This window comes from Pelodiscus sinensis, chromosome 1 (genome assembly GCF_049634645.1).
Source record: "Pelodiscus sinensis isolate JC-2024 chromosome 1, ASM4963464v1, whole genome shotgun sequence".
NCBI classification, from domain to species: Eukaryota; Metazoa; Chordata; order Testudines; family Trionychidae; genus Pelodiscus; species Pelodiscus sinensis.
The window spans coordinates 12,200,588-12,227,283 of record NC_134711.1 but is presented as its reverse complement, the minus strand read 5'-3'; the positions used below and the strand labels follow the sequence as shown (position 1 = coordinate 12,227,283).

Sequence of the window (26,696 nt, the reverse complement as noted above, 5' to 3'; positions counted from 1 at the left end):
GCCTCGGAAATCCTATTCTTCCATGTGCCCCACAACACACACATTGAGCTACAGGATCTTGAGGCTATAGGAAGGAATCTACTTGACCAAGGTTGGATAACTTGTGGGATTGGCCAAGGGGCAGAGTATTCACTGCAACACATAGTTCCCATCCAAACTAGGTAAATCAGTGCCTGGAAATTACTACCACATGAATGAAGTTTGTCAATTAATTTTACATTTGACCCCTTCTTCAGGGTGTTTCCAGTGTGAGCACTTAAATATGGAAACATCCAAAATCACTAGTTACTGTTCAAAATGTAGGCTATGATGCAGAGATAATAGCTTGGCAAAATGCTAGCTAAGGTGGGGATATGTTAATTACCAAAGATGGCAAACCCAAAAGAAGGAAAAAATGGATTACTGGAAGTGTTAGAAAGGGTGTACATATGTAGGAGAAAGGTCAGGAAGGTAAGCGGTGCACAATTTATGGTAACTGTCCTGAAAAAATTAACCATTACATCTATTAGACTGTGCAACAGTCTTCTCCATGGGAAGTGGTGGAAACCCTATTATATGATTAATTTAAAAATGGACTGGCATTAGAAAGCATACGGCAGGGAGCAATCTTGCACTGACAGAAGGATGAAGAGCATGCCTTAATAAGTTCCTTTCCATCTCTAATGTATATAATCCTAGCAAAATACTCTGTGCCAATTAAGAGGATACTACTGTACAAATTATACCCTTTGATATTTGTATCATTCGTGCAACGTTAACACTTGACAGAGATGTGATATTCTGCAAGTCCCTGCTTAATTAAATGCCATGCACTTGGAAGTTCTAGAACTGGGTGGGCGGCACAGGGAGGAAAAGAGACTGCCATGGTTGATGCCAACCTACCCTATCACAAAAATGTTGTTGTTTTTTTTAAATGGAGCTGAATAAGTGTAAAAATACTGAAAATACTTTGAAAATGGTGACTCGGCGCAGCTGCAGTGGCAAAATAATGGGGTTGATACTGAAACTTTACTGCAGCCCAACCAAGAGTGCTGGATACTGTTTTTCGCCATTGCTTGGGTGTGCGTGTCTGTTTGCAACATTGGTTGAATTAAATGACCCTGATAAACCACTTCTTGTCACTGGCATGTTATTGCATAGTATTGAAATAACATGATAGTGAAACTATTAAAAAAAACTATTAAAACCCCCCTTTTATCCTCTGTGAGTCATCAACCCGTTAGCAAAACCTTTTCTGTGTTACCCAACTCTGCTCTTGGCAAGTCTCTTTGTGTAAACCCCCAGTCTCTACTACTTCAGATCATTATACAGAAAGCCCTGTCTGATGGTACTGCGACTGGGAAGGACTTTACTACCTTCACTATAATAGACATGACTAAATATATTTTCCACCTTGAGCAACAAAGATCTGCAGAAAGGTCTCTGATCCTTAAAATTATGTAGTTTGCTCTTTCATTGTTTTTATGAAATTTACTAGGGCATAATAGCACTGGCTTGTATTAAGCGATGTATAGACAGGCCCAACGTAAGCTTTTCCACATAGTTCTACAAATGTACCTCCATTTGTTTTGCACTCTGCAAAACACAAGCTGCTTTCAGCTGTCTTGAATTGTCCAAAGTGACGAATAAAAATAATTAGGACCCTACCAAATTCACAGCCATAAAAAATACTTTAGAGACTATAAAATCTGGTTTGCCCCTGTGAAATCTGGTCTTTTGTGTGCTTTTCCTGGGTACTATACAGATTTCACAGAGAAGACCAGCATTTCTCAGATTGAGAGCCCTGACCCCAAAGGAAGTTGCCCATGGTTATTTTAGGGAGTGTACGTCACAGTATTGCCACTCTTACTTCTGCACTGCCTTCAGATTTGGGTAGCTGGAGAGTGGCAGCTGTTAAACAGGCACCCATACCTCGCTCCGAAGACAGAGCCTCACTAGCACTAGAGCAAAAGTAAGGGTGGTAAAACCATACCATGCTACCCTTACTTCTGTACTGCTGCCTTCACAGCTGGGTGGCCAGAGAGTGGCAGCTACTGACTGTGGGCCAAGCTTTGTAGACAGCAGCACAGAAATAAGGGTGCAATACCATGCCATGTCATCTATGCTTCTGTGCTGCTGTTGGCAGCAACTTTGCCTTCAGAGCTGGGTTCACAGCCAGCAGCTACCGCTGTCCAGTTGCTCAGCTCTGAAGGAAGCGTTGCTGTCAGCAGCACAGATGTTAAGAGTAGCACTACCACCACTCCCTACAATAACTTTGTGGTAAACCCCTCTCCACACACAACTCCTGTATGGGTCAAAGACCTCTAAAATTACAGTACCATGACATTTCAGATTTAAATAGCCAAAATCATAAAACGTATGGTTTTTAAAATCCCATGACTGTGAAATTGGCTAAAATGGATCATGAATTTGGTAGGGTCCTAAAATAATAAATGATAATCCTTAGCAGTTCCACTGCCCTCTGTCAAATAATCTTAAATAGCTGTACAAACATTAGTACATTAAAGTTTCTCTGTGCACCTGTGAGGTAGATCAATGCCATTATCTCTGTTTTGCAGATAAGGAAACAGAGACAGAAAGGAAAAATGACTTTTCCCAGGATTGCGTGAAAAGTCAGAGCAAGCAATAGTATTCAGATTTCCATCTTCTCCATTTTCTTTCTTAATCCCAAGACCATTTTGGCCCTTCCTAGTTGCTGAATCTTCCAGAAGAGAAGCTTCACTGAAGGAAAGTCACTTAGGGATTGGTTGTAGCTGGGTGCACTTCAGTTGCAGTTTCTGTAAAACTGCTTCTCACCACTGGCCTCATCAGATTCCACTTCTCAAACCTGTCTCCTTTCAATGACTATGACCTCAACCATTTGTGTAACTAAATGATCAAATCTGCATTTGTCTTGAGTGCCTTTTTCTAATTCATCCACGGTCTGTATGTAGCTTTGGCCCAAGCATGTATCATTGGTTTTATGGGCAATTTTACCAGATCACATGACTGAGAGCTTGGTTTCACTGGCTGGTGATTCTGTATCCCATTATATTAATCCTGTTATAGCCCTTCCATGGGACAAAGAGTGGTGCCTATAATCTATGCATTTGTGCAGCCACTTAGAAGCCACCCAGCTGATTAGCGGAGCACCCACAGCTAGGTTTTTTTTTTAACAGGTGGTGCACATTCACACATGCCTGAGTGCACATAAAATTTATTCCACACACAGATGGAAAAGACTGGTGGGAATATTAGTTCCAAACCAAATTTTTATGACTACATGCTCCATGACAGGTTAGAGTAGAAACAACTGAATGAGAAATGGTTAGTGGTAGCATACCCGGGCCTAGAAAAAGCACATTGTTAATACAGACAGGGGATGCCTCTAGTTACAGTCCACAAAGGATTAACTACCTTTGCTACAAGTACCAGAGGCTGATAATCATGTCATAGTATTTCTCAAGAGAGAAAGAGGTGTTATTCACATCATAGTATATGAGAAAGCAGTGCCCTTTCTGTGTCTTGCTGCAAAACATTTTTCTCTCACACATACACATATTCCATGTGCACACAGTCTCCATGCTATCTGCAGAAACATTCACAAATAAGGAGATTTTGGACCAAATCCACCCTGGTCTGAGTCCATGGGAGTCAAATTGGTCCTTGGTTGCGAATATGTCAGTAATTCTTCAGCTGTCACATGCAAATGGGATTTGCATTCATATCATTTGAAAATGTCAGCTAAGAAAATCAGAAGCCATCATCCGCAATCTAGCAAGAATTGCTAAATGGGTGATAGTATGATTCCCACAAGAGCTGAAACCACACAGGTGATTTACGAAGATGGACCAATCTTGGTGAAGGGATGTTAAGTTTCCAAGGGTGCCATTGTGGCTGCTTAGTAGTTATGAAAAGGGGTGGCAAGTCACACTCTACCCTTGATGCTTCAATCTTATATGCCCCACCTAACATACATTGAGTATTTACTAGGAAAAAGAATATTAACATTAGCACACAGTGACTCCTTAGACATCGTTGATATAATTCATGAAACCAGATTTTTCATGAATACTATTTTCAGTGGCGTGTTTTGAGAGAAACAAAAGCATATGTTGCTTCAAAATTCAACCAGGGGCATTTCTGGATTGGCTTACTTTTGCTACACTGCCCTTAAACCATACTTACACTTTGAAGGGTTTTGTTTGGTTCACTAGTATTTGTGTCCTTGCCAGAAGCAAGACCTGTTCTACACAGAGCCCCATGCAAACTCTCACCACAAGTTCATGGACATCAATGAACCCTCTCCACCCCCAAACTCCCATCAATAACAACCAGAGGCCACATCACAAAATGACTGAATGAGCAGCTAGATAACAGTGACAAAAAGAACATCATGCAGATAGCTTCAAAGTGAGCAAGTGATACTGAGGAGGACATCCATTCCTAAGGGTATGCTAGGATGGGTAATGAACTAGAGACTGGTGGTGACCAAATAGATTCCTTGCATTATAGGGCAGATGCAAGGAATAGCAAGAGCTGTAAAAAGCTAGGCAGGAGGGGAAAGATGCAGCCAGATGAATCTCCTCCAATGAAAGCAAAAGTGAAGTAATTGTAACAGAAACAGAAGAGATCATTGTTCTTTAGGAGAAGCTTGATTGTGATTGGCTACTGTGGTGGATAATGAGGATGAAGTTTCTGATTCACGACTGACATCCTTTTAACTGGAAATGTCAGTGCTAGTTTTATACCACATGGGAGAAATCTACATGCTTTCGTACTACAGATGACTGAGCCATTGTCACATACTTGCAAATTAAAAACCAAAAAATTGATTTTAATTTTTAAGCAAATATGCTGCTCCCAAGTCAAAAAAGGTATCCTATTCTGTCTCTGTAACTAACAGAAAAAGCAGCAAATGGGTGTTTCTTAATAACCTAAATTCTTGAATTATATCTTGTGCTGATGTGCTGTAAATGTTTTAACAAATTTATGTTTGTGGTTTCTGAAATCAAATGGAGCCTTTCATATAACCAAAACCGATCACCAGAATCCATTCTGACTATCTAGCACAGGTATTAAAATTCCATATATCCTGCAAGAAAATGAGTCTTTTTTTTTCAGGAACTCAACAGAATCCACCTCCGAGGGCAAGATTAGTGAAAATTTAAGACTCCAGGACTCTATATGTGCCACAAATGGAAGCTGATCAACTTTACCCACTGTTTTGCATATTTATAAAAAGTAACAATCTGTTTGCAATTGATCGTTTTCCTATGGTGATTAATGGGAAAGGCTGTCCACCACAGCAATAAATACTCACTGTTTACGGTACCTGCTAGTGCATTAATATTATTCAATCCAACAGTGGCTCCAGCCAATCCTTGCAGAGTACCCAGAGAAGTCAACGAATTCATGGCTGCCCCAGCCGTAGAATTAGCAGTTGATGCAGCCACTAAAAGGGGAGAAATTAGTGCAATATTAATTAAAATAAACAGAACTTGCAATTTATCGGTCAGCAAACATCATGCACTGATTCTAGTCTTAGTAACTGGACTCCTTACAAAAATGTAAGATTTCAGTGTTGGTCTGATTCCTTGCTCAATAAGTTCCTATACTGGTTGCTGATGTAAAGCACTGGGGAAATTTAAGTGACATGGCTTTAATAGTGAAATTTCAGTAATTTGGTTTTCTTTACAGAAACACTATAGAATCACAAAACACTACAGAATCACAAAATACTACTCATAGGGATTGGTATTGATATCTGAGGCAATTTGGTCTCGAACAGTTTCTGTTCTGGGCTCAAGTAAAACCTGAATTGTTCTGTCCTAAATGAGACATCATCATGGCATTGTATCTTTAGGGCATCAAATATGCAATACAAACCACTGAAATATCTATTAAAAAACCCCTAACGAAATACCAAATACAATTTTTCTGTCAGTTTCCACAGTAGTATCTAGGTAGGTACTTCGGTGGCCCCCATCAAGCACACAGCACATGCAAAATGTAATGATCCCTTTTGAGGGAGGGAAGTATTATCCTTGCCATTTCCCAGAAGGGGAACTGAGGCAAAGGAAGATTAAGGGATGTGTTCAAGGCTATACCTAGAATCTGTGTCAGATGTATGATTTATGGCTATAATCTCCTCAGTCCAAGTACCGTGCATCTGTCAGAAGATCCATAGCAATGTTACCTGAAATGGTACCATTTCATTTTAAGATCAATGTTCTAGCTGGGCTGTGGTAAAATATGCAAGAATGCTTTCTGTCACAATTCTTCTTTACTGTTTCTTGGGTTCTCTCTTCTAGCAAAAGTACCCAGTTGGACAGTGAACACCCACAAAGTTAAAGCCCCTAGACTTATGGAATGCAACAAAGGAGTGGAAACCAATTTTATCAATGTCAGGGAGTAGCCCTTAGCAGAATCCAAACAATTGCAAGCAATTCCTCCCTACTCTAAACAAAGTTACACACATATCTGTCTACCTACTTAACCCTCAGCTTGTAGACAGCCTTAAGGCTCTTTGCACACTGTTCTAATGGTCAACAAATTCCAGCAAGATGGGTTGGAAAAAGTCAATGAGCCTTCTTATGTTTGCAAGGTAGACGCACTTAGCTTGAGAGCACTCACTGATCTTAAATCCTGAAATAGTGTGTACATGTAGTGGAGATCACTGATTTCTCAGTCAGTCAGGATCCAAGCCTTGTAGGCTGAAGTCACCACCACAGATTGTATCTATAAGCAAATAAAGCGTCTGTACGGCTGCTAAATGCCCGGCGTAATAAACTTCCTGTAACTAATGCTGTCAAGTGAGCAGCTGCCAACAGCAAGACAAAGGACGAGGTAGGCCCATGACTCAATAAAGAGAGAAAAACAATAACAGAAAATGTGGAATAAGGGGGCTTCTGAAAGAGGGTTTTTCTCCGACATTTGGCCCCATATAGACAGGCCAAATATCAGAAAATCCTCTTCTGGAAAAAACATTGGAGGAAGATACGCAAATACAAGAGCAATTTGCATACTTTCTTAAAAAAAGCCAACAGTGTAGCCGTATCCTGAGAGGAGACATGATAACAGCTTTAAAGTATCTAAAAGGTTGTTACAAGGAGGAAGGAGAAGTATTGTTCTCTGATGACAGGACAGGAAGCAATGAATTTAAATTGCAACAAGGGAAGTTTAGGTTGGACACTAGAAAAACTTTCTGTCAGGGTTGTTAAGAACTGGAATAAATTGCCTAGGAAGGTTGTAAAATCTTCATCATTGGAGATTTTTTAAGAGTAGATTAGACCAACACTTGTCAGGGATGGTCTAGATGGTGCTTGGTCCTGCCATGAGTGCAGGGGACTAGATTTGATGACCTCTTGAGGTTCTTTCCAGTTCTATGATTTGTGTTACATGAGCAAGTAATTTTATGAAGTGCCAAACTAGATACCAACCACAAATCATAAAATTTAAGATTAAAACTCCTCCTGTGTGAGAAAATAACGAGCAGAGGGATCGTGAACACAGCCGTTTGGGGAAGGCATTCCAAATCCTGTTCTTTTACAAGGTCCCATGACTTCATTCTGGTGACTGGTATCAGAGCCACACAACTGAAATTCATGAGTAGTGGCTGACCAAAATCTGGGTCTAGATTTAAGTCCCTGGGTTCAAGTTTCTGTATTCTAACAGTCAACACAGAGCAGTCACCTCAGATTTTCTTGTAATTTGAAATTAGAGTTTATTAGTTTGAACGACTATTCACGTAACTCACAAGTATGATAAAATACTAGTGAGAGCACTGAAGCAGGCCAGAAATTAGTGGTCTCAAATAATTGGCAATTATTTTTACTGCTTGGAAATGATGTGAACACCTGACAGGAGGAGTTAGCCACACGTCAGATACACTTGACCGACTTTCCTATTTTGCTTGCTGTTACTTTGCAGGGTATAGTATTAAAGAGTTTACATTTACACAATACAATTTAACATGCGGTAAAGAGAGGGAACAAGGACAGTCCACTGAGCAAAGCACTAGCATGGGACCTGAGAAACCAGATTTAATTCCACTGCTCTGCCGCAGACTTGCTGTGTGAGCCTGAGCAATTCATTCAGTCTTTGTACCTCAGCTTCCCAGCTATAAAATAGAGGTTAGTTAGAGTACTTGGACTGCCAAAGAGTGTTGTGGGGATAAATAAACCAAACATTGTGATATGCTATAGTAAGAGCAGCCATATAGTTAGGTTAATAGCTGAAAATATTTCCAGAACATGCTCAATACCACCAGCAAATGAAACTTACACAACACAAAAGTGTAATAAAGAAAAAGGTAAAATATCATGGAAGCTTTATGTATAGATGCCTGCTGTCTACACTCTTGTTTCTCCTACCTGTGGTGCACACTGAAATCGGTCTCAGGTGAAGGATTACAGGAGTTTATCCTGTCTCTTCCCTCTTTTCCTTCAGTTGAAATGACCTTGTGTATGGATGGTGAAAACACAGAAAAAAAGTCTGTGCCTTTCATTTGGGAAACCAGAATAACTGTCTAACATCAGCCAAGCTCTTGGGCTCAGCAGTTGCTCGTGCTAATGGCAAAGGGAGCATACTTCAGTGTCATCACAGCATTATTTGATATTTATTGCTTTTAGTCATCCAGGTGACAAAAATCTATTGGAAACCTTCTGAATTTATAAACTGGTTTCTTCCGGAGCAGGCATACCACTGAATAATAATAATAAAAAAAGTTTTGGAATGTTGCAGCTCTGATCTGAATTGCGTTACAGTGGTGCTTAATAAGCAGTAGGAAGCTGTCTCCAGATTCTTAGAAAGCTTGATGCACTGACAGCAAGGTTTTTCTCCAGGCTGCCTTTCTACCAATGTTGCTATCTAATTGTTAGAAAAACTGAAATATACAAAATGTGCATAATGGCTTAGTCTTCCAGAGCTGGAGGCTTGTATCCTTAGCAGTAAATTGATTATTCTTCATTTTGTACTGGGAATTTTATCCCTGCCTCCTTTAACTATATATATTTGAATCTCAGTAAGCTATACAGGCAGCATCAAGGAAACAAGCTGGCTTCGAAGAGTCAGATAAAAGGGACAAAGGAGCAGCGAATATAGGATGATGGTGAACTAATGGTAGAGGAATAGGGGCTGCCTTTAGACTATGACTGGATTTCTTCCAATTTTTTTAAAGGACTGGATCCATTTTATAACCATTTGCAACATGACAAGATTCTATCTCCCTGTACTGTCCTTAGGTTAGGGACTCTCTCTTCCTGTGTGTACTAGAGCCTAGAACAATGAGGCCATAATGTTAGCTGGACCTTAGGTGTGATTGTAACTCAAATGACAATAGAACCATCTTCCTGAGTCTGACACAGATTCATTTGCACAATCGTGTTTGACTCACCATCGCTTGTGCCCCAAGTTTCCCATCTCCAAAGTGGTTCACATTATCCACTTCCCAGGGCTGCTGGGAGCATTAGTTAATGCTTGTAAAGCACTTTGGAATGAATGAAAATGCTGTTTAAATACTAATTGTCACCATCATTGTTCTGGATGAAAGGAGCTATGAGATCATGCAGCCAACAACTGTGCACTGGCAGGAAGATGGACTAGATGATCTAATAGGCTCTTTCCATCTTCACTCTCTGTGATAAATGTCATATTATAATTGTCTCTGATGACTTCTTAGTGAAGGCACATTCCACGGAACAGCGGCACCCTAGGATGCTCTATACCATATGCTTAAAGGTTGCCACCGATGTCCCACCTTTTCTTTGGCAGCGTGTGAGGCTCCAAGAGATTGGAACAGATGTCTGAAAATAGAACTACAAAACTAAGATTCCAAATAGTGTTTTCTATTATTTTTAAAGGGCATTTATTTATTTTAACAGTATTGTGTTTGTTTTAGGTCACACACACACACACACACACACACACACACACACACACACACACACTGTTTAAAAGGAAGGAACATTGGTTGCTCTTGTTGTAAGCATCAGAATATGCAAGCAAAGTGAGGGCAGAATTCTTCCTCTCCAAGCCTCAGTGCATAGAGGCTCTCCCTATAGCGCATTCTCTACTAGAGCCATATAGGAGTTAAATCCACTGGGCCAGATCCTGCTTTGTTCCAAGCCTGCTTTGTGATGCTCCAGTTCAAAGCAGCTGTAATTCTGGTGTAGTCAGCAATTTAAGAATTCTTTCTGTCAGGAGATCTATCAGCTCCTGCGTCACCCCAGGATGGGGGCATGATCTAGGGCAGGGATTGGCCATCTCTATGTGCTGGTGTTCTCTGAGGCTACGTCTACACTGCGCTAGTCTGACGTCCCTGTAAACCTCATTCCATGAGGAGTAAAAGAACGTTTCAGAATAGCGGGTTATTTTGAAATGTGGCACTGTGTAGACAGTGCCAAATTTCAAAATAGACTCTCAAAATAAGCTGGAAATAAGCTACGCAATGTACATCATTGTGTAGCTTATTTTGAGCTAGTGTCACTGTGTAGATGCACCCTGAGAGTTGCAAAAATGACGCAGTGATGGCCAGCTTGCATAAATTAGAGAAGACTCTACATCAGTGATGGGCAACCTAGGCTAGTGAGTGGGCCGCTTGAGTGGCCCACCTTTATCTCAGGGGGCCACAAAATTATCATAACCAAGACAGTCTCCTGGGATAGTTTTGCTAACTGTATTTGTGTACCTCCAATGTATGGGCTGTGACGAGTGAACCGTAGCAGAGCTTTGGCTGGATGCAGGGGGAGTACACAGTCTCACAGTCAATATTGTGTGCAATCAGCATGCACGTCATGTGCCCTTGCTTTATGTGCATATCACTTTAGCAATACCAGGAGGAAAAAAAAACTACCCAGACGGAAACCAGTGGAATCTGGCAACCCTGTGTGTGGGCAACTGTGTCCTAAACATCTTGCTGACCACAGACAGAACCCTGACTGGCCGCAGGTTGCCCACTAATGCTCCATGAAATAAGCCTGATCACATTTAAAAAAAAAAAAAAAAAAAAAAAGGTCTGTGGAGTGGGTGCCTGATTTGGTGCTTTCTTCATTCAGGGTACATCTAGACTACGTTCTTTTTTTGAAAGGAGATATGCAAATTTGGTGCTAATTTACATATCTTCTTCCAATCACTTTTTTGAAAGTGAGAGCAGTTTAGACGGGTTTTTTTCAAAAGAACCCCCCTTTTCCCCAGAGCTGGAACACCATGAACAGCTGATTGGCGGCACTCCAGCTGTGGGGGAGAGAGGGGAAGGAGTGGGGACAGAGTGCGAATCAGGTGATTTGCACACTCCAAAAGTGCTGGGAGGGACGGCGGAGGCATAGGAAGTGCAGGACTCCAATGCCCCAGTGTGCAAGAGGGGCACAAGGGAGGAGAGCAGCTGGGGGTGGAGGAGGTCTGTGGGCCACAAGTTGCCCACTGCTCATGTACAGCCTACGCTCACTCTTGATCTCGGAAAGCCTTCTCTTCTCAAAGCTACCAAGATGAGCTCTTGTTTTTCTACCCTTCTTGAGTCCTTGATCTTTCCTCAACTGCAGTCCTCAACTGCAGACTTGCTCTGACTTCCCACTGCATCCACAACCCTCTCTGACTTCAGGGAGCAGATTGCATGGAACTTTAATCTGTTCCTGGCTTTAAAAAAAAGTGCAAGAGCAATGCTGTAATCTCTGAGTGCAAGTCAGATATGGAGACCCAAGGAAAAGATCAGAATGAGCAGGAGTGAATGGCGAGACTACTGGATTGGGAGTCTGCAAATCTGAGTTATGGTCTCAGCTCTGCTAGAGGGTAAGGTCAGCTGGGCTTGTCTTCACTGCCGCATTAGTTTTCATTATCTACATTCACACTAACCTGTCTCAAGGCAACCTAGCTAGATGCCACATTCCAAAACAACAATTAAGCAGCACAGAGGATTGGATTAGCAGTGCAGAGTGTCTAAGTCCCCATCATTATTCGCTCAAGAATCAGCAGCACCCGAGTGTCAATCCACCCTCACGAAAGGGCTTGAGTTCAAAGCTCGGCTGAGGCTGCTAGGTGCTACTGTAGTGAAAATAAAAAAGAATAATATAAAATGATGCAGAAGTCCATTTTTCTCACAAAGTACCTAACAGCTTCCCAGTCAGTGATAAAGAAAGTCTCAGATGGGTAACGTCGTGGTAGTCTGTATCTAAAAAAATATCAAGGAGTCTTGTGGCACCTCAGGATAGGTCTACACTACAGGACAAAGTCAAATTAAGATATGCAACTTCAGCTATATTAATTGGATAACTGAAGTCAAAGTAGCTTAACTCAGCTTTTGATGTTGTCTACACTGCAGGAAGTTGAAGGAAGAACACTCTTCCTTTGACTTCCCTTCCTCCTGATGGCAAGTTACCGGCAGCGGTTGGATTGCCCCTCTCCATTTGAATTAGCTGTCTTAACTAGACTGTTAATTTGAACCCTGGAAGATTGACAGTGGCAGCTTCATTCTTCCTTTGTAGTGTAGATGTATCCTTAGAGACCAACAGATTTATTAGGGCAGAAGCTTTTATGAGTAAAACCCACTTCATCAGATGAACTGGAGTGGAAGTTACAGAAGCAGAAATATATATTCATAAAGAAGAACTTGCTTGTGTTAATGAAGCTAATCTATTCAGGGTGGAAGTGGGCCATTCATAGCACTTGGTGTGGGAATGTGAATATCCAGAGAGGGGAAATTGCCTTTGTAATGCATTAACCAATTCATCTTATGAAGTGGGTTTTATCCATGAAAGCTTATGCAGAGATAAGGAAGGAAGGAAAGGAAGGAAGCGGGGTAGAAGAAAGGACCAAAAGTTCTTTACAAAACTATGAAAGCTAATTCCAAGGAATGGAATTTACAAATCCTCCCCTCCCCCAAAAGTTCCTCGAGTGAAAACAATACCTTGTAATCCCTCACTTGGTACAAGAGGGCAAACAAAGCTAAATGAGAGACTGGAATTTAGGATAATCAAGTAAAGACAGGGTTCTCCATTGTCATTTATTCTATATCTTGTAAAACAATGGTAACTGAGTCTCTTTATTTCTCAAATGTTATGTGAATAATGAATTTTAGTCCTGGCAAAACCAAGAGACTAAGGACACTGGCCAGAATTTTCATTGTTGGACAGACAACAGCAACGTAGCCTCGTGTTTCAGTCCCAACCCTCTCCTGAAGACAGAGACTAATTACACAGAATTGTGGGCAGTTTCTAATGCAGCATGGGACTTACACTGTCAAAATAGCATTACTTAGAATCAGTGCTAGCTCTGACCTTAAGCATCCAGACCAACTCTCTCTACACAGCCCTATCAACATAGCCACAGACAGCAACTGGCCGTTTTTCAAGACCAACAATGTCACTTTTAATGAATCTCTTAAATGTCTGCCATGTATGCAATAAGCAACTAAAGAGCAGTAATGCTGTGGTTTATTAAATAAAAAGTAGAAACATGGGGACGTGTGTGTGAGGGAAAGGGAGACTTGTCAAGTCAATCAAACAGCCCATATAACACTACATGGTGGGATTTGTGGTAGTATTTCTGTCTGAGATGAGCACACACTACGGATTCTGACTGAACAAGGAACGTTCAAAAAGGGAAGAATAATTAAGGAATGACAGAGGCATCATCTTTATTAGATAATCACAACCCAGGGGCATTAACAAACACCGAGTGTCTCTAATCCCAGGGGGTCTAATTATTCTGTGATAATAACCACACCTCCAAGTTTTAATTTATTCCTGTGAAGATAGGTTTTTTTTTATGGGGAAAGGAAAGTGTGTGTAGGGGGAGGGGATACTCAATATTTGTGTTGTAGGAAGATGCTGTTGGCCTTTCCAAAGGGCTCATCAGTATTCTAATCTAACGAGCGCACGCGATTGGCATTAAAGTGTCTGCCCTTTATGGTGATCTCCAGCAAGGCAGACTACTCACTCCCAAGTAAACTGGCAGTGCAATAGTCTGTGTCATGAGACTAGGTAGGCGAGTCTGGGTACTGGGGCAACTTTTGGCATGGGGGGTATTCTTGGGTTAGAGAGGCAGGCTCTCTGTCTGGCCATCTCACGTGCTGTTGATGGGCTGAAAGGAAAACTAGAAACGTATGACTGGTACGCTGATCTCTGAAGTGATGACTGGCAGCATGTCAAAGATCAAGATTCTAGAACATGGAACAAGCCCAGTAGAGAACAATGACTCAGAGTCAGGGAGAAGTAGAGCCATATGGAAGCAATGGAGTGACGACACAGAACAGAAGGTTCTGTAGTTGTTATGTAATAACAACTCAGAGATACCAGGCTCTCCCTTTCATCATCGCATTCAGGCTGAGTGACTCCCATAATGGCTGATCCAGGAAAAGAAAGAAGGCTGAAGATGTTTTGTGAGACAACTATCTTCTAGATGGGAGGGAGGGAAAGTAATAGCAGCTGCCACGGCAGCTTCAAATTTCCAAGTGGCAAAGGAGACCAATGAGGGCTTTTTCCGGCTGAACCTCCCAGCCCAACCCAAAACTGTCTTTCCATTTTAGCAGGAATGCCTCAATATCTATGGCAATTTGGCGTAGCTCTTCTAAGGAGCTTTAATGAAAGCCTTGCAAAGGGCTTACCAAAGATTAATTAACATTTTCTGAGGTTCAGAGAGTACATGTTCTTATAGCCATTTTACAGCTGGGAAAACAAAGCACAGGATATGGCTAGACTGCACAGTTTTTTCGGGATACTGGAGGTATCTCGGAAGAACTGTTCTGCATCCAGGGAACGTGTTTGCTCGTCCGCTTTTTGTTGCAGAAGAGCAAATGCACTTTTGGAAGACCCTGTACTCCCTGTTATATGAGGAATAAGGGGTCTTCTGAAAGAGGGTTTTTCCCAACATTTGGCCCAGCCTAGATGGGCCAAATGTTGGAAAAGCCTCTTCCGACAAAAGAATTGGAAAAAGCTATGCACAAAGATGTAGTCTAGACATACCCACAGAGAGGTGAAATGACCTGCTACTCAGCAAGTCAATGACAAAGCTGGAAAGAGCATCCAGAAGTCCAGAGCCAAAATTTTCAAAAAATGGACCCAAAAGTTAGATTCCTCAACCCAGATTTAGGCTGCTAAATAGCTGACCTGACTTTCAAAAATGCTAATAGTATCTGCTGGGTGCTCTGTGTTTGTCTTATCTATTTAGACAATATTGCATGCTTGTTTCCTTGTATTTCCCTACCTGTCTATATCAGTCTCTAGTCTCATATGGAGATTAGGGAGGTACTGTCTTTTCCTTCTGATTTTGTACAGTAACTAGGTACTACAACAATAACAAAATAAATAATGGCAACAACCTCAGCTACTTACACAGAAGCTCAAATATAGATTTGGGAGCCAAACTTCTAGTTCTTTCCTCTCTTTCTCTCTTTTTTTTTTTTTTTTTTTTTTTTAAATCATGGCCTTAGCTCTTAGCTCTACCACCTTCTCTATCTCTAGGAAGCCCACTATGTTAGCAAATATATTACATTTAGGGAATGTGAGTTTGTGAGATTATGCAGAGGGACAAAGAGGGCAGAACAGGTAACATATTGAGCAGGTTTGAAATTGTTACTTCTGCTCTGTTTGAACTGTATTGATCAGCGAAGATCAGCATTCAGTGCCGTAACCTGCCAGTTTCAGATTCCTTTCCTTGCATAGAAATACATTGTACATGCTGTACAACAAAAGCCTCACCTTTGGTCTTGCATGTACAAATATATTTAAGACACCTAGTGGAATCAAAAACAGGGCACAGTGTACTAGCCTGGTTGGAGCTATATCATTTCAAGGCACAAAACAGTTCCAATTGTAATCAGGTATGAAAACAGAACAATAAAACATCCTACCAGGAGACGACCGTGCTGAACCAGTACTGAAACTTGACATGCTCAGCTTGCCCAGTGGGGCCAAAGATTGTAGCCTGCTTACCATGGGCCCTGCCTTTAAGGCCTGTCTACAGTAATTGGTGAGTTAGTCCGCAGGAGGGAGAGGCGTACGTTTTAGTTCACACTAGTGTGTCATGCAGGAAGCAGCCTGTGTAGAGGGTGCGCTGGGGCCCATTTAAAAAAAGAGCTGTTTGAGAAGGGACTACATTAACACACGCTAGGGAACTGTTAGTGTGCGCCAGCGGGGTCCACACAGACTAGCTTATGCACGACATGCCAGTCCAGATTAAAATGTATACCCCTCCATTGCAGATCAAAGAACTGCTAAGACAAGCCGTTAGCTAAAGTACTGGGGAGCTATACCCAGTACTGGAGTTTTACCTTCTCCTTGCATTTGACTTCTTCCATAAGTTTTATGATTTCAAACTCCTTTGCTGCAAGTCAAGCGTATGGGCCCCAGTCTTTCAATGAGCTCCACACAGGCAGACCCCAATACCGAGCCCCATTGAAGTCAATACCCAAAGTACTTATGGTCTTTGGTCAATGGAGCTCTCCGCAGGCAACATGTGGTACATCAGGGTTCTATGTGTGGCCCGAGACATTTTTCTTACCTTTAGAAACCCTGCATGTGGGCCAATTCTGCTGGTTTCTGTCTAGGCCATTTTTTCCTACCAGTATTACTAATGTGCAAGGCACAAAGCAAGGGCACATGAAGTGAGGTTCACGTTGTTTGCACACAGCTTTCATTGTGATAGCCATGCGCTCCCTCTGCATCTAACCATAGCACTGGTAGGGTTCAATCAACACACCCCAACAAATTCTAGGTATGCAAGCACAGCTGGCAAAACTATCCTATTGTCATGTGGCCCACTGAGATGAAAGAGGGCCACTCATGCAGCCCACTCACTAGTTTAGGGTTGCCCATTGGTGGCTTAGACTCAGGGTCCACCCACATAAAACTCTTGGCACGCGCAACATCTCAAACTCTTCAGAGCAGGGATATTCTCAGAGCTAAGAGAGCCTAGACAGAAGATTCACAGGTAAGCAATTGGTCTACTTGCCACAAGAATGCTGTTCGCTTATGAATGACAGGGGAGGTGGTCCCCAGGATTGTGAAGGAGAAGAGATGCATCCAGGAGACAATGAGGCGCTCATACAAAGAAAAAAAATCGAGAACTCCTGACTCACATAATTACAATCCAGACGGTGCAAAAGTTGGCAGATTGAGGAGTGGATTCTTGATTTGCGCATGCAAGATGGGCAGGGACATGCCAGGGTGTGTATCATACATCTTTTTACGAAACAAAAAGTCGCAGAAAACTATTTGATTTGATGTAAAATTATGCAACTGGTTCCCCTTGCACATAATTTTTGCAAAATATTCTATCAATACCAACTCAACACGGCACTAGCACTTTGCACTTAACTTAGCACATCTCTTCTGTGGATAGTAATGTGGCTTACAAACCTCCGAAAGCAGATAAATATTTCACAGATGTGGCAAAGTTAGGTACAGAAGCCAGGTTTCCTAGTGCCATATTCAACCCACTAGGTTACAGCAGACAGTGGTTAAAACACATTCCACAAATTTGAATTCCACTATGTTCCACAGAAGATCAGAAGATCACAATAAGCATATCTTTGGGCACCAGGTAGAATTCCGGACAGTATTGGGTACGTGCTAGTAGTGGTGAACCATGACTATTAAACTTCTTCCTGTGTGCAGGTTTTATCAAGATTTAAATGGCAATTAACAGCTCCAGCCTGTTCTTAGCCAGAGATCCTTGCAAAACACGTGGTAGCTGAGGTTGAATGTCCACCTTATGTAGCTGAGGTGACAGCAGAATGGTATGATTCTTTGGCAGAAAATAAACCTGAACAAGCCAGCAGTCTAGCTGTTTCCTGTGTCTTATGTGCAACGTATACTGATAAGCTTTTTAATTTTTTTTAAATTGAATTTCTTGTGGCTGACCACAGCTGAAAATTATTACAGATTGTGTGGTAGACACACACAGCCAATATATACAGTAGTAAAAAGTGTTACCTATATACAGAAATGCAAAACCTGAAATGTGCTAACACAACGGATTTAATAATTTAGGCAGAAGATAATGTACTATATATAAAAAAACCTAAACATTTCTTGTGTTGAATTAGATCCTTCTAATGCGGGGTTCAGTTTAGATCTAACCTCACGCAATGTTAATATTCACTCTAAAAGAAGACAAGAAGTTTTACAGAAAGACCTTTCCTAAGGTTGCAGGACTGACACAAACTGATTTACTCGCATGTTCTGTTGATTTCATTCACCGTTAACAACTCAGTGGCATCTCAGGAACTAATCTTTTTATTGTAACGCTACTATAGCAATATGCCCTGCTGTGAGATGAACACATTTAGTAGGAATATCTGGAAAGTACTTAGTACATTTCAAGGGACAACTCGATTTTATAAACAGATCATTCTGCTTTGTGGATTGCTTGACGGCTTTTGTGGGGTCCCCCACTTCATCCTTCAGGTCATCATCATCATCATCACTGTCATTCTCCCAGGTGAGGGAGATAGAAAAGGGACATCTTGACTTCAATGGAGTTTCTGGCAGAGCTCACCACATAGCTCTTAGAAAGACAGGAGTTTTAGTTTGGAAGCTCCTCAGACCATATTTATCTGGGAGAAGAGAGGCTTACATTTCCGATGCTATTAAAAACTTTACCTATCGGCCAATATTCTCTAACATGGCTGTCTAAAGTTAGGGTCCTAAATCTTTGTTTAGATGCCTAATGAAGAGTCCCCTAATGATAAGAAAACATGTAGATGGTATCATGAGCTGTGCCCACGAAAGCTCATGATACCATCTACATGTTTTGTTAGTCTATAAAGTGCTACCAGACCTTTTGCTGTTTTTTAAGTTTACCCGGCACAGACTAACTCGGCTGCTCCCTGAAGCTAATAATAAGAGATGTTGAGTACCAATAATCTCACTGAAGTTCACAGGAGCTGTTTGTGGGTTGGAGCCTTTGAGAATCAGGTCCCTTGCTTAGGTGTCTAAATTAGTGTTTTAGGCATCAACGATAAAAAAAAATTGGCTACAAGTCTCAAAATTAAAGGGAATGTTTTGTTCATAAAAATTCTAATTTCAGTCCTGGCCAATCACACATCAGGAAAATCAAGAGCCATTTGCCACTGGAACCCACCGGTCAGTGTGTGTTGTATGTTCACCTCTGTTCTTGATCCATAGAGTATTTAAGAACAGAGTCTTTGCTCTTTAACTCAAGCTGTAGCACCGCATGCTTTCAGCAGTAGAGATCTCTAGTTCAGGCCCTGGTGCGTGAACCAAGACAGCATCCACTGCTTGGTAATAAAATCGTTCTATTAATAAGTAACATGATGATGAGTAATATTATTGCATCACACATCAAAAGCTAACTGACCCTCTGCAATGTCCATGATAACAATAATTACACCAGGGATCAGTGCTCCCTATCCATGAAATAATGACTTGCTTCAAAGTGCATTAACAGCTGCAACACAAACTATCCTAATCGTACTTAGCTCTTACATGGCACTTTTCAGCTTCAAAGCATGTCACCAACATGAACTAAGACTCCAATATGCCCTGTCAGCAAGTACATATTATTCTTGTTTTACATATGGGTAAAACTAGGCAGAGATATTAAATGACTTGCCAAAGGCCAAATAAAGGGATCCCATGTCAGAGCTGGGATTAGAACTCCCTACTCTCAGTCCCATGTTCAGACCACTAGATAATACACTCTACCCTGATTTTCCTATCTTGTTTCTCTCAAATATACAAACCAGAACCTAAGAGAACATCTTACAGAAGAAATCAGTCTAAATTAAAATACAACATAAGAATGTATGTAGTTCCGTTACATAAGTGCACACAAATGCCTTTTAAAAAGTACTCTCTCTGAGGGTATGTCTATACTACAGCGCTAATTCGAACTAACTTAGTTTGAATTAGTTAATTCGAACAAAGCTAATTCGAACTAGTGCAGCTAGACTTAAAAACTAGTTCGAATTAGCATTTTGCTAATTCGAACTAGCGCGTCCACACAGAGTGGACTCTGAACTGGGGTTAAGGATGGCCGGAAGCAGTGCCGGCAGGGCATCAGATGAGGACTTAGAGAGTGGAGCTGCTGTCTCAGGCTAGCCGAGGGCTGTGCTTAAAGGGTCCTGACCCCCACCCTGGACAGACAGTTCTCAGGGGGTTTCCCGCTTGCAAAGCGGTCCTGGCTTGGAGTGCCCTGACTGCCCACACTCGGCACATCACAGCACTCGGACATCAGCCCGGATGCACTTGCCACAGGCTGCCATCTGGGGAGAGGGGTCAATCGGGGGTCTGCAGGAGAGTTTCCACCCCGAGGAGCCCGCAGAGCCACCCCAGTCCTCCCCATTGGGGGCTCGTACCCCATTCCTCCCTCACCTCCTTCCACTTACCCCTCCCTAGCCCCCCTTCCTGATGTACAAAATAAAGAACACGTGTGGTCAAAAATAGAAACTCTCTTTATTGAACAAAACTGGGTGAGACTGGGAAAAAGAGCTGGGAGAGGGGAAGAGAGAGGATGGGAGAGGGGAGGGCAACTACAATGATGAGGGGTTTGAAACAGGTCCCATATGAAGAGAGGATAAAGAGACTGGGACTTTTCAGCTTAGAAAAGAGGAGACGGGGGGGGGGGATATGATAGAGGACTATAAAAGCATGAGTGGTGTGGAGAGGGTGCATACAGAAAAGTTCGTCATTAGTTCCCATAATAGAAGGACTAGAGGACACCAAAGGAAAGGAATGGGTAGCAGGCTTCAAACGAATAACAGAAAGTTCTTCTTCACAAAGCAAATAGTCAACCTGTGGAACTCCTTGCTGCAGGAGGCTGTGAAGGCTAGAACTATAACAGAGTTTACAGAGAAGTGAGATAAAGTCATGGAGGTTGGGTCCATTGAGTGCTATTAGCCAGGGGGTCGGAATGGTGTCCCTGGCCTCTGTTTGTGGAAGGCTGGAGAGGGATGGCACGAGACAAATGGCTTGGTCATTGTCTTCGGTGCATCCCCTCCAGGGTACCTAGTGTTGGCCACTGTCGGCAGACAGGCCACTGGTCTAAATGGACCTTTGGTCTGACACAGTACAGCCATTCTAAGCTCAGGGCTCAGGGTCGGAGGGTCTCACTGGACCACCCTGATTTTCATGCAAACCTGCTCCTGGGTGGCCAGGCTGGCAGCTATCCTGCCCTAGACGGCCACTTTCCTATGCCTAGTGCAGAGGTCGTGGACGAGGTCCATGATGTCTGCACTAGACCAGGCGGGTGCCCGCCTCTTGCGGTCCCGGGCGCCGCCAGCCTGGTCCCGGAAAGAGGGGGAGGGCTGGGTGGCAGCAAGTGGCTGGCTCAAGCCGTGCCAGGTGCAGGGTCTGCTGGCTGGGTGCTGGCAGGCTTGCACCTGGCATGGGCACCGTAGCCAACCCGTGTCCCGTTAAGGGCTCCGGGGCCGGGAGGGGGGCAGTAGAGTTTCCCTGGTGTTGGCCAGAGTGGCCACCAGGGAAAGCTGGGGAAGGCTAGCCTCCCACTAGTTTGAATTAAGCGGCTACACAGCCCTTAATTCGAACTAGTTAGTTTGAACTAGGCTTAGTCCTCGTGGAATGAGGTTTACCTAGTTCGAACTAAGCGCTCCGCTAGTTCGAATTAAGTTCGAACTAGCGGTTCGCGTGTGTAGCGCCTATCAAAGTTAATTTGAACTAACGTCTGTTAGTTCGAATTAACTTTGTAGTGTAGACATACCCTGACAGATCACTTTTTTGCCCTAAAAATAATGAAGGTTAAACGAGGTGAGTTCTCGCCTCCAAACGTAATGAACCGCTTTTTAAATGATAGTACAGCGTATTGTACTTGATCATGTTAATTCTATACGAAGATACATAAGTGTTAACTTGTATTGAAGTGGAAGAGAAAGCCGCTGCGCCTTAAACTGATTTGTTCCAGCATGAACCATCTCCCTTCATTCATTCTTTAGAAAACTGTCAGAGCTTCACATTCACCTACAGATCTGGTTATTTTTGGATCATTCTGGAAGCAAATCATAGACAGCACAGTGGGTGCATTGGCCTATAACAAAATGTCACGGTGGCAGACGTGAACTGCTGATTGGAGAAATAGGTATTGTGCTGAAGTGAATAAAAAGAGGAGCTTTTAAAAATGTCTATTTGAACATTCTTACCTGTGTCTGTGTTGAGGCATCTTAAATTTTCTGTAAAATGTTTAACGTTTCAACAATTGTGTTCCCAACTTGAACACTTTTAACTAACAAAGGCAATCTTTGTGATATGTTACTGAGTAGATAACATAATAATGTCCTTAAGAATCATTTTACTTCATCTTTAAGAAAAATGAACAGAGATCAATGATGTTGGTGAGAATAAGATTTTTGACCAATGAACCACAGATGCTAACTATAAGTGACCACCCTCCATTTTTAATAAAGGAAAGAACAGATTTATTGTAGATGGATTGGCATCAACTGCCCTTGTTAAATGGGTAAAGATTTCTATTCTATTCTCCTGTTTTCAGTTGCTTTATAACTTTCAGAAACTTCCTCTTTTGGGGATGAAATTTCCCAGTGTTAGTATCTGCCTGAAAGTAACTTATTTTGAGCATGGGGATATGTGTAATTTATTTACTATCCTAATTGTTCGCAGCTTTTTTAATTTTAATTTTATTTTTCTAACAGCTCTACTACTTAAAATAGATGGAAACAGACAGTTGAACTGTGGCATGGAAAGAGTACAGTCATACCTGGTTTTGATTTGAGTGTAATGACCTGTTGAAAATTGTATTCTTTGCACACACAATGTATTTTGCATAGACACTTCCTTCTAGGATCCATCTATGCAGGCTGACAAAGCCATGCTAGCAAAGCATGCAGAGCCAGTTTAGTTGTGTTGTGTAGGTGAGTAGTGAATGAGACAGGGTACTCAGGAAACTATGCCTCACTCACTACTCATCTTGTATTTTAAAAGCTGCAAACTCCTGCAATAAAAAAGAGGCATTGTATAAGGGACAGAATTTGGTACAAGACACTCCAGTGTTGTTTAGCCAAGTAGATCAATCCTTCAGATTTTCCTTTCAGAAAATACATGCATCTTTAAGAAGAAAAGCAAAACAAAATAAAAACACGCTTTAGAAAATTTCATTAACAGCTATCATAGATGACCCATTGACTTCCATAAGCACTGAAAATAGCCTACAGCAAGCATGATTAAGCACTCAAAGGTCAGGAAATGGCAAAGGTAAGTATGTACAGAATGCTTGTAAAGTGAGTGGATGTGTGCTGTTCCCCTCTAGTAGCTAGTCCACATATAAATCTACTATGCCTGGGAGCAGAGTTACTCCCTTGGCTCAGATGGTACAGGTTTGTGCTGTGGGGCTGAAATGGTTCTGCATTTCAGCCCTGTTAAATATCTTGTGGAGGGGTAATTACCTTTGCTTGTCTGTCTAACTCGACCCCATATGTGCTTACAGTTCATTCTGTAACCACAAAATCACATCCTCGTTCTCAAAAACATTCCATCACCTCAGATTTTTTTCTACAACTTTCAGTACACATCTCTAGAATCCTGTAGTACTTTGTATAATCACCGTGCAGGGAGATCACTGATATGCATTAGGCATAGGAAACTATTCTTGCATATCATACGGCAGATATACTTCAGCAGCATAGGACAATTGTGAAAATGTGATGGAATACAAAGGCTACTTAAGTTTGCAGCTATATTAGCTTCTGAGTTAGCTTCTTTATGCCTCACGGTATCAGAAAATTGCATTGGGCACATGTATGCTGTATCCTTTGCTGCCTCTTCCCTTCTCTTTGGAAGAATGTGATACTGGTTGTTAAAAAGATTTATATCATATTTAGGAAATAGTACGATTACAAACTATATTGTGATGCATATGTGCAACAGGGCAAAATTAAAGGTGTATGCGGAACCATACTTCGGCGTTTTCTCACTTTTTTATGCAGCCAAAATGTTCCTATCTTGTAGTATATTTGCCGGAATATCAGTTTGTATAATACTGGGAGCTTATATTGTACCTTTCACCAGAGACTTTAAAAGTGCTGTGTAAATACTAATTAAACTTAGCACCACCAATGTGAGGTGGGTGAACTATATTATCCCTAAGTTTACATGTGGGTAAATCAAGGCAAGCAAAGTGTCACACAGTGAATTAAAGGTAGAGGCCCTGACCTTGCACATCCATGTGCTAGCATGTGGAGTCCTATTGACTTAACCTGCATTGTGCAAGCTCTGGCATCTGTGCTAATGCCTCTGTTTATAAAATCTTGTCACAGTCTGGAAGAGAATCTGAAAGAGAATCAAGATTCCTGATACCTAATCTGAAGTTCTAACCATTATAAAATATTGCGTCTCTACATGATACAGAGTTCCACTTTAAAAAAAAAGAAAAGTGTTCCGAGCAACATGGGGAAAAAGAGTGAAGAATTAATTAACTAAATAGTCGTGATTAAAGTAAATAAAAGAAACAATTATCATATCAAAATAAAAGACAAGAAAAATGATGAAATGAAGCTTCTAAAGACCTGTGAGAAACTCATGGAAGAGTAATACGTATTTACCTGGTTTTTATTCTTTCATTTTTATCCACTACCATCTAATAATTGCAAAAAACACTCTATAACCAGAGGCAATTTAAACTACTTTAAATTTTTTTCTGAGGCCACTAGACAAAAGAACCTATTTATTGCTTGAGGGAATTTTTTTACTAAAATGAAAGCTTAATCTTTCATGTTTTTTAAGCAAAGGCTTTTAAAAATAATTTCTAACAATACTGTAGGGAAAGGCTTCTATGGGTATGCAAAATTGAAAATATAAATTTACAATTATAAAAAAATTAATAGTTTTGGGGATTGCATTGTCTCTGTCCTTTCTGGATTAATATTGTCTGAAGCATAAGAGAAAGTACTTAGAAAGAGAGAGAATGCTTTAAAATGTTCAGCTCGGAGAATGACTGCCCACAGATTGTAGAGTCAAAGCCAGTGAGAAGTTGTACAGGGCTGCATTCATAGTAAAATGCAAGGCATTTACTTTGAAATAGATAACTGGATGAACTTTGAAAGGAGGAGTTTCACATAAATTCAACAGTGAGTATCAGAGAGCCTAGTTTTCAAGCTGCTAATCATCTTGCAAGTCCTCTTAGGGGCCAGCCACAAAACTGTAGCATCCTCAAATATCAGGTACAGGGGCTGCTACACAGGGCTGCCAACAGAATTACTGTGCCCGGTATGGGGCACAGCTCTGGACTCCTGGAAGGGGCAGGGACTTAGGCAGAAGAGGCGGGATCGGGGAGGGAAAGGGGCTAGACTTCTCCACTCAGTCCTTCAGTGCTGCCTGGTCCAGACCACCTGGGGCTCCCGCAGAAATTTAAAGGTCCTGTGGCCCCCGGCCCTTTTAAATCACTGGGTGTTAGGGCAGTTGCCCCTTTCTCATCCCTTTCTCTCAGCTGCTCTGATCAGGCAAAATTTTGGTTTGGGGTCATCTCTAGGTCTGTCCCCATGCAGCACTGAGTTCATCCAAGTTTGTCTTGCAGAATTCAGTGTAAGTCCAGTGATCAGGTCTAAAGAGGAATCCTAACCGAAACACCCATCTTTTGAGGGCACCAGATTTCACTGCTATCTCCAGTCCCTGGATGGAAACAAAACCCTGGATCTGAGCATGAACAGAACTTTGAAGGAAGAGGGGATAAATATGGATTTGAGTTTGTGTGGCGGTGGACTATTAATCGCCCATTTCAAAAAAAGCACTTTGCCATCAATGGGACTTAAACAGTTAAAGTTAAGCATGCACTTTAGTGCTGTCCTGAATAGGAGAGCTTTCCTTAATTATGATTCATGATTTGAATAACTATCACCCAGTTGATAATATTCCCTTCTTGGGCAAGGTACTCGAGTGGGTGGTGGCATTACAACTCCAAGCGTTCTTGGAAGAAACAGATTATTTAGATCCATTTCAGTCTGGCTTTAGGCCGGGTTTTGGAACTGAAACTGCCTTGGTCGCCTTGGTAGATAACCTACGCCAGGAGATAGATGAGGGGAGTGTGTCCCTGTTGATTCTCTTGGCCCTCTCAGCGGCTTTTGATACCATTGACCATGGTATCCTTCTGGAATGCCTGGCGAAGTTGGGTATTGGAGGTACTGTTCTAGAGTGGTTCAAGTCTTACCTGTTGGGATGCTTTCAGAAGGTGGCGCTAGGGGGATGCTATTCGACCCCGTTGAGATTGTGCTACAGGGTCCTGCAAGATTCCATCTTGTCCCCTATGCTCTTTAACATCTACATGAAGCCACTGGGAGAGGTCATAAGGAGTTTCGGAGGATGGTGCCATCAATATGCAGATGACTCCCAACTCTATTTACCTGTGACATCAGAACCAGGTGTGGCGGTGACTGATCTAAACTGGTGTCTGGAGGCAGTGATGGACTGGATGAAGTCAAAAGCTGAAGTTGAATCCAGATAAGACTGAGGTCCTATGGATCAGGAGGCCATCTGTTCAGGAATGTGGCATAGTACCTGTTCTAGATGGGGTTACTCTCCCCTTGAAAGAACAGGTATGCAGCTTGGGAGTCCTCCTGGACCCTTTTTTAACCTTTGAGAACCAGATTTCTTTGGTGTCAGGAGCGCTTTAGGGCAGCTTTGTCTGATGCACCAGCTGTGACCCTTCCTGAACAAGCATGACTTGGCCACAGTGACCCATGCTCTTGATACATCCCAATTGGATTACTGTAATACACTTTATGTGGGGCTGTCTCTAAA

General features: G+C 41.9%; 1 protein-coding gene across 18 annotated transcripts in view; it reads right to left on the bottom strand.

The window, feature by feature from the left end:
* Positions 1-26,696, bottom strand: part of CELF2 (CUGBP Elav-like family member 2) — a 491,927-nt gene that overhangs the window by 13,964 nt on the left and 451,267 nt on the right. For 15 of the 18 annotated variants that reach the window (XM_025188438.2, XM_075908547.1, XM_025188442.2 and 12 more), the window contains one exon: positions 5,315-5,434. In XM_025188438.2, the coding sequence (XP_025044223.1) occupies positions 5,315-5,434 (120 nt within the window). Of the gene's footprint in view, positions 1-5,302; positions 5,435-26,696 lie in introns of all 18 variants that reach the window. The other 3 variants (XM_075908499.1, XM_075909196.1, XM_075909216.1) reach the window with 1 other exon arrangement.